The 14,147-nt window shown below is 43.4% G+C and overlaps 1 protein-coding gene across 1 annotated transcript in view; it reads right to left on the reverse strand.

Moving 5' to 3' along the window:
* Positions 1-14,147, reverse strand: part of plcl1 (phospholipase C like 1) — a 91,439-nt gene that overhangs the window by 17,400 nt on the left and 59,892 nt on the right. The window contains exons 3-7 of the mRNA XM_076746506.1: positions 13,776-14,063; positions 13,361-13,651; positions 11,744-12,135; positions 9,577-10,699; positions 9,218-9,394 (exon numbers count right to left, since the gene is read on the reverse strand). Coding sequence (XP_076602621.1) covers positions 9,218-9,394; positions 9,577-10,699; positions 11,744-12,135; positions 13,361-13,651; positions 13,776-14,063 — 2,271 coding nt within the window. The remainder of the gene's footprint in view (positions 1-9,217; positions 9,395-9,576; positions 10,700-11,743; positions 12,136-13,360; positions 13,652-13,775; positions 14,064-14,147) is intronic.

The following is a 14,147-nucleotide window of genomic DNA, read 5'->3' on the forward strand; positions in this document are numbered from 1 at the left end:
AACAAGGTAGCCACATCCACACCCTTTACTGTTACTTTTCCTCAGAATGGGACAATAATTTACAAAAGGAACACAATGCTGTATTGAAGAAGCCTTGAAGTACCATTATAGACCATAAACCCATTAGGAAACTGTTTACTGAGGTAATAAATCAAATGAGAAGTAGGGCCACTTTCTCATAAGCAGATAATACAGTCAGACTACATTTGCAACCAGTGGCACCTACTGGCCATGAGAAAGAATGCATATTTAGGGCACTTCTGCATTGGTTTCACTTTTCAGACCCAGAAGCTATTTATACAGTCAATGGTGAACACACACACACACACACACACACACACACACACACACACACAATCAATGATTTCCTGCAGAGTGAGAATAAACTTGCCCATGGCCAGTGTGTGTGTGTTTGTACATGGATCCATACCAATAAAACCATCAAGTCTTCAGGCTCAGAAGAAAATAAACAGCATGGTTGTGACACTGAATCCCTCAATTATACTGAGATTACAGTTTGCATTGTTTTGAAATAGTGTCTGTGCATGTGTTCTGTGACATCTGTTTATTTTAAACGCCTGCTGTTATTAATGTTCAGTAGACAACAAGGAGAGTGCAGCAGTAAGGACACTCTTTTGTTCCGCATTGTTAAAAGCCTACTTAATCCCAAAACAAAAACAGCAGACAGTTATTCACTTCAAGATTCAAGATTTCTATTAACGCATCTAGTTGTGTTCCAATTCTGGGGACCCTGCCTTCAGAGGACTGAGCCTGAGCTTTACCGAGCTATCTTGCCTCAGAAAAGCTGAAGCTATACAGCATTGCATTACCTTAAGTAGAGCACTGAAATTACACAAGGGAGTGAAGCACCGAGGCAGTCTATAGCATGCATACCCCTAGAGTTGTGTACTTAGTGTTTTTTTGATTTACTGCCTAAATAATTTCATTTGGGAGATAAATGTATATCGTGAATACTTTCTATGCTCTCAGAGAGACTAACATTAGCAGAGCAGCAAACTCCAGCAGTAACAAGCAAGACTAACTAATGAAGATACACTGAGTGAGTGATTTGTGTAGCATCTATGCCCTCAGTCTTAGCCCCACTTGGCTCCGACACCACCCTGCCTTGGTCCTGGTCGGTTCCTAGTTGTGGGTGAGTCGGCTATATCTGATGGCCCACCAGCTGTGAAAGAGGCTCTCTATCTGGAGAACATGTTTCAAGCCCTAGAGTCCACAATCAATGATTATCAGGTGTTTCCCCAACTGGGTGGGCAACCTCAGTCCTCTGTGCCATTGACTGTGCTGCCTCCTCTCTGTGCATGCTTGGGTGAACATTCAAGTATCCACCAAAGTGGTAAATACCAGTGGTAGATTCAGAGTTTCATGATACTACATTTTTCAACATGTACAACTGAATCATACCAGATTAAATCTGTGGCAACTGATTTTTGGCCACTTGAGAGCAGGGAAAAGATGTGTATATAGCACTGACATAACATCACCTTTCTAAGTTTTTAAGTCAAATTTGTTAGCAAACAGTTGCTTATTTACACACCCAATGGTTACAGAGCAACACTGGGATTTATTTGCCACCTTAACAATCTAAGTCCAATATTTGCCCTCTTTTAATTTCTGTTTTTGGTCTCTACCAACTCCTAAGAGAAATATCTGGCTCTTTAGCTGCCAAATTCTCCATGAATCCAATACTGTGCTCATCGACTCATAAATGCAAGCATACCATAAAATTACTCCTATACAACTGCACTGCATACCACTGTGCAGCAATGTGGCGTTAACCTCTCGTCAGTCGCTCTACAAGCAAAGCAGTTTCAGAATTTTAACACTAGTCGCACTATAGCAGATGTGTTTGATGATATGTTTCAGATGTGGATCATTACAAAAAGTTCTGTTCTCATTGCTCTCAAGGACAATGCCAAAAACATGATCAGATCAATGATGCTGGACTGCCTGGCCTGCTGTGTGTCACACTGTAACAAGTGTCTTTCTGCTCAGAGAAGTGTAGCTGATGTGGTGGCAGCTGGACATTTTAAACATTCCGTCTTAGTTTACCACCTCCAGCAAGACCCTGAGGTGCAGCTCAACAAGCCTACAAGAAGACTCCAGCAAGATGTGAAAACTTGCCAAACAGCACATACTAAATGCCACAATATGAGCTCCCCAACAATCTTGGTGCTCATTAGTGGATACTTCTGGAAAAGACTCTCTGTGCTGGCCCTGTTTGAGGAGTTAAACCAAAATGTGACCTCCCTCTGATGCTTTGGCATCAGATGTGATTACTGCTGTGACCGAGTGTGTCTCCAGGTCACGATCAGGCAGGGAACTGGCTAGTCTAGCGGTTATCTGGCTCTAGGGCAAGGTCTAGCAGAAAAGAAAAACAGGGAGTTGAATGATTGGGAGCCTCTACATCATTCGGAGTCTCACTTCCCTGTGGGGGTTAGCCATGTCCCGCAGATAGACGACTCTTGGGAATCACTGGAGGTGCAATCAAGGAGGAAGGTAGCTAACTTGGGAAATGAGCTGGCAGGACGGTAGCAGGGCTGTGGCTAGCCACCTGGAAGCTTCACGGTTGGAGGCCAGCAAGCTGGATGCTAGCAGGACGGGATGAAGGCAGGAGGCTAACATGCTGAAAAACTACCTAGCTCGAAAGTGGGGGGCATTAAGAAAGTCCATAACTCACCCAGGTCTGGAGTTTCTTAGGCAAGGCTTTGAAGTCACTTTCCCACTTGCCAAAGACAGAGCTACCTCTGTCTTCTTCCAAAAATATTTTATCCACAGGATGTCAGAAATAAGGTCATATAGTTCATCAAATATAGCATCTGCTGGATTCATGACTGGTCAGTTCATAATGTGATGGTTTTACAGGCAGGGTGACAGATGAACAAGAATAGGAACACAAATGCAGTTCAAGGATTTTTTTGCCCAAAAGGCAAATGTACAGAGGCTTACAGGGATGAGGCAGACCAGAGTCAAAACTGGGGAAGTCAATACAACTGCGAGAAGGCAGGAATCAATCCAAAAACAGGCAAAGTCCAGGTACACAAAGCAAAAATCCCCAAAACACTAGGTCACTAGGACTAAACACAAACTAAAGGATTGTCACGCTTGTCACATGGTACAAAGACAAACTGGAAAGCAATTGGGGAAAAACACAGACTGTGAATGGGAGGAAAGGTAAATGAGGGACAGGTGAAACTAATCAACAATCACAAAGGTGGGAAAAACAATGACAGGAAGTGAAACAAAACATGACAAGACAACTGACATTCAGGGCAATGTTAACAGGAATGTGTTACATGTGTGTCCGAGTCGATTCTAATATGAGGGAGAAGCTAGTGATGGAGGAAGGAGCAGAAAACATGTCACACTGACTGAATGACGATTGGGATGCTCCCTTGTGTGTGTGCGTGTGTGAGTGTGTCTGCATGTGCATGTGTATGTGCCCCCACTCCCACAAGCTATGAGTGAGGGCTGAGTGGTAGGGAGAAAAACTGAAGTTTCATGCATGGGCAAGCTGGACAGAAACCAAATGATGACTCCAATCCAATTCTCAATTTTTTCAGCAACAAGCCTAGGGCTGAGCAGAAAAGCTCTTTGACAGTTTATTCAATCAGTTTCAAACCAAATGCTCTTCTGAAAAGACAAAAAATGTGGCACAGGATGAATGAATGAATGAATGACTCACTATTCTTACATAATCCTTACATCTGGAGATGCTATTTTACAGTCAAGTGACAATTCATTATGATAGGCAGGGTATATGGTTTGTTTATTTATCATTCTATAACACCAGGTTGTACAAAAATACGAGTTGTAGCCCCTTTATGCAACTGACAAAACTAAATTTATACTTTTACTACTATTTATACTTTTTTTATACTTATAATATGGCAGTGGACACTTCTGTATCGCTTGCCAGATGGCAACAGGCTGTGCCTGGGGTGGGTTTTGTCTTTAGTATCCTTTTTGGCTCAGCAGGCTCTTCATCTCACCAATATCAATGATGCTCGGTTGATGGGTACCACTGTTGCTTGAGGTGATTTCAATCACTGCAGAGCACTCCTGTCCTGGGCTGGGCACATCTCATGCCAATCTGTAATGCTTCCAATGTCAGGGTGATTTCTATTGCTCCTCTGTAAACGGTATCAAGAACTTGGCATGGTTGAGGGTTAACCCTAACCCTGAGATGGCACGGTAGCAACACTGTCGCCTCACAGCAAGAAGGTCCCAGGTTCGATTCTCGCTGCGGGCACCGGGGGTGTGTCCTCCACCATGCCTTCGGTGCCTGCTGCTTGAGGAAAAAGGCCTTTCTGTGTGGAGTTTGCATGTTCTCCCCGTGTTCACCTGGGGTATCCTCCATAAAATATACCCCCACTAAAAAACATGCAAGAAGATCACCACCTGACCAATGGTGACGACGAGATGGGTCCCCGGGCGCCAGTCTGGCTGCCCACCGCTCCTGGTCTGCCGCGGAGGAGGGACGACCAGGATGGGTGAAAAGCAGAGGATAAATTTCACCTCGTGTGCAGTGCAGTGTGCATGTGTGTGACGAATAAAGGGGAATGTCTCCCCCCGATTCTTCTTCTTCTGATTCTTTGGAATGCTGCTAGACTTTCTTTACCTAAGTGGAGATGTGTGATTTCCTTGACAGGTTCTCTGTGATGCTGATTCCGAAGAACCTAAAACTGTTTATGCTCTACCTCAGATCCACTGATGTAGACAGGGGTGTGTGTCATTGCCTCCATATTTCTAAAATCAATTGTCAGCTTTAGTTGACATTGAGCACCAATCTTGCACCACCCTGCATGATTAGTGATTTCCTCGGGATCAACTCGATGACTGGCACGTCTTTAGTACATGGCTATGGATGTTTCAGGCAGACAGCTGACTCTTTGTTGAGGAGATCAAAGCAAGCATAAAGTATGTTAAGCTCATCTGGCAACATGGCCTCACACATAATGGGGCACTCCTGCTTTTGTAGCCTGTGATGGTCTGTCGATGCTGAGGTCTCTCTCCAGGCTCTGCTGTTGTCTTTTTTTTTTTAGAAGAAGAAGAATCAGGGGGAGACATTCCCCTTTATTGTCACACACACATGCACACAGCACACGGAGGTGAAATTTGTCTTCCGCCTTTGACCCATCCTGGTTGTCCTTCCTCCGCGGCAGACCAGGAGCGGTGGGCAGCCAGACCGGCGCCCAGGGACCCATCTTCTTCGTCACCATTGGTCAGGTGGTGATCTTCTTGCATGTTTTTAGTGGGGGTATATTTTTACGGAGGATACCCCAGGTGAACACGGGGAGAACATGCAAACTCCACACAGAAAGGCCCTCCTCGAGCAGCAGGCACCGAAGCATGGTGGAGGACACACCCAGTGCCCGCAGCGAGATTCGAACCCGGGACCTTCTTGCTGTGAGGCGACAGTGTTGCCACTGTGCCACCGTCTTCTTGATGTCTGCTTTCAGTCTTGCTCTGGCATTGTTTTTGAGCTTCCTTGTCACCTCACTGAAAGGCAGCTTTTCTGGCTTTGGATAGAGCCCTCACCTCTCAATCCAGAAAGATACTGCGTTCACAGTTCCATACACCCACTAAAACAAATTAAAGATAATTCACAATTTCTTATAAAATCCAAAATGTAATTACCAGTATCACTTCAATAAAAAATATCTAGTTGCTAGTGGATCCTTATTTACATTATACAAAAAGAAAAAAAGACATCTAGATGAGACTTTCTCCATTAAGATACTTATTTGAGTACCATATCTCAAAATCCTCAGCTGGCCATAAAAAGCAATTTAACATCTTGGGGGGAAAAAATCTGATTTCATATTTCTGGACAAAAACATGTCAGTTAAAAGAAAATGAGCTTGTCTATTGTCAGCAGTGGAGATAAGAGGCAGTTCAAAAAATTAATGACTGTAATTTAAGTGCACCGTCTGGCATTTAAATGAGTCCAATTTAGCATGGCACTCCTATAACATGTCCTTCACTGCCTCTTATTGGACTAAAAAAAAAAAAACAATGTTGCAAAATCTGAGGGATCATCTTTTTTATTCTACACTGTCACAGTCTGCCAGCTCCTTATTGCTGCTGATAAGACTCTAAAAGACTTCCATATTCAAGAAGTGCTGCTATTGGGTCCTAGTCTTACCTGTTACATATACGTTCTTTGCCCTGACCAAAACCTTGTGTCAGACAAAGGACAATAAATGCATACAGGTAATTTCACATTCAACCTGTTTGATGTGGTGTTTAATTTGATCAGGCTCGTGTCACCGCTATCCTTTAACTCCACTGTGGTCCAAACAACTGAATTGAGATACCTTGAAAACATGGGTCTCTGCCTGCTTTTGCATTTGTGGACTAAAAAGACTGTTTAATAGCAAATATGTGACACTGATGTGAATTCAAAAGCTACTTGCTAATGAATTAAGTCATTTCTGTCTACTTCTCACACAACTGCCAAAAAAGAGACCTCGACAGAGTTGCAAAGTAAGAGGAGTTCAGGTGCCCTTGTCCTGTTACTGTATCATGTAACCCAATTCTGGCTGAATCATCAGAAAATATCTTGTTCTTTGATTAAAAGTCAAAGGTATGGATGGTGAGTAAGTAAGGATGTGTACATAAAAAACTTCTGTGGAGAAGTTAACTATGCTGCCAAGCTGTATTTCAGCAAGAATCATTCAACCACAGACCTTGAAATTCTCTCACATGTATTGCTAACAGCCAGCGGAAGTTGCAGATTATGCCAATGAGAAAATTGATTTTATAATACGCAGCTTAAATCAGTTCACTTTCTGGGTCAATTTTGGAAGAATTCAGTGACTGCATTTTGTGTCCAACAATGACAAAGAAGCGTTCAGCATTCGGAACTCTGAATGACTTCTCCATAGCATTGGGGGCCAAGGCTCACAGCTATTGTAATATTTAGAACTGTCTGCCTTGCCAAAATGATGAATAAAACATGGTTTCTCAGAAATGATGAAGAAATCATTCAAATTGGTGTTCAGAACAAAAACCTACATTGATTGTCACATTATCCAGAAGAGTCCTGCACTTCTATGATCAGTAACATAGAAACAGTGTTGAGGATAATGTTTAAGAAAAACATTCAATGGGAAAACAGAAAGGGCACAAACAACTCCAGAACCAGCAATCCCTCTTTTCATTTAGCTATCCAGGATCAACTGGTAACCACAGCAACACATAAGAATGCCAGTATGTGATTGTTTTAACACCTGAGGGACAGTATGTACCAACACAGCTATTTTGTGCTTGTGTTCTCCTGCTTGTATTTTGTCAGTTCCTTCAAAAACTAGTAGTGACCACACAGCATTTGACAGCAACATATTCTGCATCATTTCTCTCCTTTGTTTCTAGCTTTATGATACATGAAGTGCAGCTGCAGACTCTAACTCTTCATATATTACCCATTTCTTCATGAGCTTGTTGTGAGCACAAGAAAAAATAAATAAAACCATTAGGCGCAGTGATGTGCTGCATAATGTCCACATGTCTGAGTAGTGCTGATGACTAGTCAAAATAAATGAGTTACCTGTTCATCCATGTGACTTCAGAATTACAACATTCAGTATGTTACTGTATGTTTGTGGTTTGTGTTTGTTCAGTACTTTGAATCTGAAAATGAACTAGAAATAAAAAGGCAAAGCAAGATCACCTTTCTTTTTTTGATTTGGCCAACACAGCCAAAGTTGCTTCAATTGAATACTCAGATGGAGCTAATCCCTAAAATATGTAAAAATGACATCTTAGACTTAGTTATTGCACATTAGCAGTGGCTGCATTTTGCAAGCATTTTTGTCAGACACCTAAATCATGCCTATAAATTTCACTTTGTCCTCCGCCAAAGAGCTGGTGGAATAACAAATATTCTAATATAATATACAAATATGCACCCGCACACGCACACACACACACACACAAACACACACACACACACACACACACAAACACACACACACACACACACACACACACACACACATACACACACACACACGATGTTGCCACAGAGGACATGCTGTATCAGTTGCGACAGCTTGTCTTTATGCTTTAACTATACCAATACAGGACTCTGTCAGTGAGGAGTAAAGCTAAATCAGAAACACTGCAGTCATCAAATCCCATCTCCTATAATAAACTCACTGCAGACATAAGCGTATTCATGGGTGCACCTAATTTAAATCCTGATGGTCTTAACCACCTTGTAGAGCGACAGAAGAGCAGAACTTGTCACATAACTTGTTGACATTTTTCACTTTCAGTTCCCTATGACTGTTTAGAACACTTTAAAATGCAAATCAAAATACAATTTTGTGATGGCATCACGCTCTAGCAAACACCAAAGTATTTTCAGTGAAATCATCACTGACCTGGGACCCAGAACGCAACCTGAGTTCTCCCTGCATTTTCATTTCTTTTAGAAAAACACCAAATAAACCATTTTCTTAAGAAAATTAAAATAAGATTTTTAGTCCTGTAAATAGGATTATTATGAGAAGCTGTCATGCAGTTATGCAAATAGCCTAAAAAGGGTATTGCTTTTCTCATTATGTACTGTGTGGACATTATCGTGTACATGTCCAGAATCCAAATATAGGATTTTCACAAACACAATTCAATTAAAACAGAATATTTTACCCTTTTCAGTTTATTTGGAATGCTGTATTTATATATTTTAGCTTATACAGTGTATAATAACATAAAGGGGAGCTTGATGTTTGTGCTGCTTTGTGACTCTGCACCTCCCAGGCATGAACAGTGGCCTCCAGTCTCCCCCTGGTCCATAAGGAAAATGTTTGCTGCTTTTAAAGAAGATGAGAGGAATTAATGTGACTCATCATTATTGAAGCCTAACCCAAATCCACCTACCAATAATGAATTCCTCCTAATAACAATGTACTATTGCTGCATCAACATCTACTCAAGACTACTGTGGGGTGCCATACTTGCGATCACCTTCTGGTCACCAAAACTGTATAAAATGTAGTTGACAATACTCCCCTACCCTTGCATGCCAAGCTTGAGCATTTGCCCTGATTCATAATATGAGTAAATTGCATTATTTTTTTGCAAAATCAGAATAAACTCATAAATACACAAAGAGCCATCCACAAATAAACCAGCATCTGCTCCAGTGAACAGAAACACATGCAGTGGATGCAGTTGTAGCATGTCTTACTTGAAACTCAAAGGTCTCATCAAACAGAGGGTCGTCCTGGTTCTGAGCAGCAGTACGTGTCCGCTGTTCAGCACAGTCTGCTGGTACACCATGCAGCTCCAGAACCACATACGGGTCGATGACCTCTCCCTTAGCCCCTGATCCCAGAGGCTTGGGCAGATTATGGGCGCTGATAACCTGCACAGTAAAACACAAAGCAGTTAATTTCATTACTTAATTGATATTTGAGAGTAAAACAATAATCAACTGTTTCAAAAGAATATTCAGAGGAAACACACACTCAAACTCAAATGTTTGAAATATTTGAGTCTAAATGAAAGACTGAGTGTTAAAAGACACAACAGAAATAACATCAGCACCTTGATGCGTAGAGTTTGAGGTGGCACTCCTGGCACACAGCCCTGTGTATGGGCACTGAAATACGACACCTCATCCCTCATTACTGCAGGTCGGAGAACATAACCACACCCTCCGTTCTGTGAGAAGCGTCCTCTGTGAAGGTCCAGCATGGCACCAGGGGTCTGCTGGTTCAAGGCCACAAGCTGGACCCCTCCCTTCCAGTATCCTTGTGGGTTGGGGTTACTGGAGTCCAGACGCACTGAACTGGGCCGTACCCTGGATAGGGTGCGCTTGGTGAACATCACAAGGTCTTCTGGGCTCTCAGTGGTCAGTCGCCCGGCCTCTCCCTCACCCAGGGAACACAGTGTCCAATAAGGCGGCTCAGGGGGAATTGGCGTGCTGGGAGAGGAGGGACTACTGGGTGGTGATTGCTGTTGAGCCTGTTTGTGACTGGCTCTTTGAGCATAGAAGCTGCGGCTGCCCATCCGAGCAATAGCCACCAGGTCTGAAAGCTCTTTGTGGAGACGGAGCTTCCTGGGTTGAGAGGGAGGAGGCACCACTAAGACCACACCCAGTTCTTCCTCACCAGGGATGGTCATTCTCCGTCCTGCAAGAGGTCCCCCTCCTCCTATCTCCTCATCTTCCTCGGACACCTCCCCGTCAGACCCTTCCTGCTCTGGAGGGAGCTTCTTCCCTACTAGTAGGATACGTCCCTTCAGCTGCTCGGGGGAGGGTAAGGTTGTGGCTCGTCCTCCCAGGCTGACAGGTAGAGCATCTGGAGTGTAAAGACGGGAGCCAAATACTTTCTTCATGTGCTGTGCCATGGTGCACTGCTGGGCAGGAGAGCAACGCTGGCACAAGTACACCAAGAGTGGGTACTGAGAGGTCAGGAAAGCATACTTATTGACCACCTCCAGAGCAGAGCGGATAGTGACAGGTGCATGGTGGTGGTGATGGTGGTGGTGATGATGGTGGTGGGGGATATCTGGCCCATAGTCGACCCCAAGGAGAGGCTCCCCCTCTGGGCCGTCAGTCACTCCCAGTTCTATGCATCGACAGCCAGACTGCAGGGCCTTGATCAGTCCTCCTAGGTCTGCTCTTCCGTGGACCTGGTCATCCAGCAAGTAGGAGCGGTACGAGGTGCTGCAGGAAAAAAAATCCACACTACTCATACACTAATCTGAGTAACGGCCTGCTTGTAAATTAGGTTTTCTAGAATTAATGACATTCAATGAAAATATCTTACAAAATGTCACAGAAGAGGAAAAAACATATGAGTACACAAATTAAACTATTTATAAATAATCACTGACTGACAACTATTAATAAGGAAATTTAAAGGCACATTTTAACCCAACATGAGACTTTTAATGAATCCCATGGTGCTTGACACATGTTGCTAGGCAGTGAGGTCGTTCACAGTTTCAAAAAAAGACATAAAATGCCCTCATTAACAATGTAATAGTGGCACAATATGTCCAATATAATATCTATATTTTTCTCAAATGTTTGTTTTGATTGAGTGCAGTGAGTCAGCAGAACCATCTGGCAGATGAGTGAACCACCACTCTTAATAAAGGGACTGTGAATGAATTCAGAGTTATGTATAGACCTGTTTTTAACAGTGCCCTCATTTACCTCAAAACTGTACTTATGTGGCAGTTATAGGAATGTCACATAAGTAGACAAAAGCAGGCCCATTTTTAGCCAAGGACTGTTCATTTTGTAGGTTCAAATATATATATATATATATATATATATGTATGCAGTCAGCTTGTTAGCCAGACATGCAAACATTTGCAGCTCTCATTAAAACAGGCAAACACATTGGATAATCCAATCCTTATAGCAGTCATTTGCACTGTATTTCTTTTATTTTTTATTTGGAAAAGCTCAGAAAAAGACACAACCCTCCAGCATCACATCAGGAAGAAAAGACAAAACTGCACCTGCCAGACAGGATGTGCCTAGTTATTGTTGCTGAGCTATGACTGAGCAATCACTGTTCGAGGGACAGAATTAGCAAATGCTTGAGTGGAGAGCGCTCTATTTTCATGAATTTTAATGATAGTGTGACATTCACTCGTTTGGTCGTTATATGTATGTATGTCAGTGGAGTTTTGACTGACATGTGGATAACTAGATGATACATGATTTGCTCTGATCAGACTCAAATGGAACGCCTACCTGATGTAGTAGTGGGACAGTGGCATGTTCATGTCCTGACAGACTCCCAGGTGCTCTGGGTCAAGCAGCTGGCACTCTGGAGACTGCAAGTAGCGGGCAAATCCATCCAGACCCAGCAGCCCTCTCTCCCTGCCCTGGGCCGAGGGCTCACAGCGCCTCAGGAGCTCCCAGCAGCCCTCCGTTGTCGCCAGAGACAAACCCTGCTCCGTCTCCAAAAAGAGCCGGAGGTCCTGAGGGTCCAGACACTCTCGGTCCTTCGACAGTTGCACCAATAAGAAATAGACGTCAGGCCGGGTACAGAGCTCACAGAACGCCTCCTGGAACTCTTCACGTGTCACATGGGAGGTCAGCTTCTCCTTGCTGCGCTGGATCTCCTTAAAACGCAGACGGACCTGTGGAAAGAGAAAAGACAAGCTGAATAAAAGAGCAGGGTCAGGTAGGATGGACTGCTGACTGAACAAGAGATGAAGGGACTTAATTAGTTAGCCAACATTATGCCTCATTCATTCAATGAAGCTGACAAATCTGATTAAACTTTAGTTATCTTGCTTCAATAAGGATATTACAGTGACCCACATTAAAGAACAGAATGTATCAATGTCAACCGACGTGTAACTGAATATCAGAAATCTAAGGCAGCAAAAGCAGACAAGCATGAGGGATTGAATGTTGCCCTGCTCTAAGTACAGGAGCACATCATGTGATCAGGAAACACACTGCTTCTGCTGTGGCTGAGGTCAGTGAGACTTAGTGTCACCTCCTGTTTGGACATACAGTCATGATTACATAGATGTTATTACAGCAGATGATAGTATATTTCTTTGCTTTTGAGGGATTCTAGTTCTAGCTCATTTGCATGTTTCCTTGTCACTTCCTGCATCCACAAATATTTTCTTAGCTGTAGTGATCATTTGTTTACAATAGTGCTGCTAGCAGTGGGTCCAGCAGCAGAAATCCCTACAAGTTTGGGGTGTGTCAGGACATGACATCAAGATGAAAATGTGTTTGGACTGATATGCCACTCTTACAAACGTGTGCATTTTCTGTGTAACAGAAAAAAAAAAAAAACTGCCTTCAGCATGACACATGCTCATTGTGTCAGGACATATGCAGCTTTACAATCTTCAAACTCAGATAAAAAAAGACACTTTCTGCCAAGTCATTCTGTTTTTCACTTCTTCTTTCTGTCCTTTACATATCACCATGTTACATTTACATAGTGTTTACTTGAAGTTCCTCTTTAAAACCAAGAAGAGTGATAGAGATCCCAGCACTTCCTGAACTCTTCTGGCAGCTCTGTATTTGTTTTTAAACCTGCAGTAACTGATTTTTGTGTCTATTTGGGCGGAGAGAAGTTGTGAACACAATATTGACATATCATCACTGTTTAAGTTGATATAGTGGACTTCTTAGCAAACAGGTGCTTATTTATGCATCCAGCAGTTATGGGGGAACATTATCATTCATGTGTAGTCATGTTTCTGGCCACCTAATGAATGGTAAGTCTTTTTGGCCACTATGGTCATTATCATTTTGCCCATGTGCAGCATTCAAGTCTGCATGAAGCATGCATGAAGGTGTATGATTTGAAATTATTCTTTACATGCTCCCCCTTACCTTGGCTTCCTTGATACCTGGGCACAGTTTACAGATGGTGGCGACTGCCACATCCTCTGACACAATGCCGTACCCATCTTCATCCACCTGGGCGAACTCCGCTGCCAGCCACTCACTCCTCATCTTGCCTCCCAGGCTGCCCTCCACTGCCACAGCACCCCCTTCACCCAGCGCTCCCCCTACTCCACCTGCCCCAGCACCCCCAATGATTGAGGGGTGGGCCAAGAGATAGCGAAGGCCCGTCACCCAGATGTTGGTTACATCTGCTGACAATGCAACCAAGTCCAGAGACTGTAGGGAGGGAGAGATGATAAAGATTACTGGGTTGATGGATGGGTGGATGGGAACACTCAGGTTGTAGGACTATAGCATTATAGATGGAAGGATGAAATATGTCTCAGCATTAATATGGTACCTGGTAGTCATCCCCATGTATGATAGAGAAGGCTGCCTCCTCAGCCAGGTGTTCAGAGAGAGGACCGTTATGGAGGAACGTCTCTGTGCTCTTTCCAGTGCGAACCTCTCGGATGCTGGAGACATCCAGCCGAGCTCGGTCCCCATCCTTCTTAGATGGCTCCCAACGTAAGCAGCTGAAGTCTGTGTCCAGGGTGTAGAAACGACAGTAAACCCTGGAATTGGGCCGGATCTTCTTCAGTTCGCACCCACCCTGCATGAACGCCAAGCAGTCTGCTGCACTGCTCACCTGGGATAGAAAATCAACTACATCTTTATGATCTATTTTCAAGTATAACAAACCTTTCTTTACAATGTAATTCTGTGATGCATA

Source organism: Chaetodon auriga, chromosome 13, assembly GCF_051107435.1.
Source record: "Chaetodon auriga isolate fChaAug3 chromosome 13, fChaAug3.hap1, whole genome shotgun sequence".
NCBI classification, from domain to species: domain Eukaryota; kingdom Metazoa; phylum Chordata; class Actinopteri; order Chaetodontiformes; family Chaetodontidae; genus Chaetodon; species Chaetodon auriga.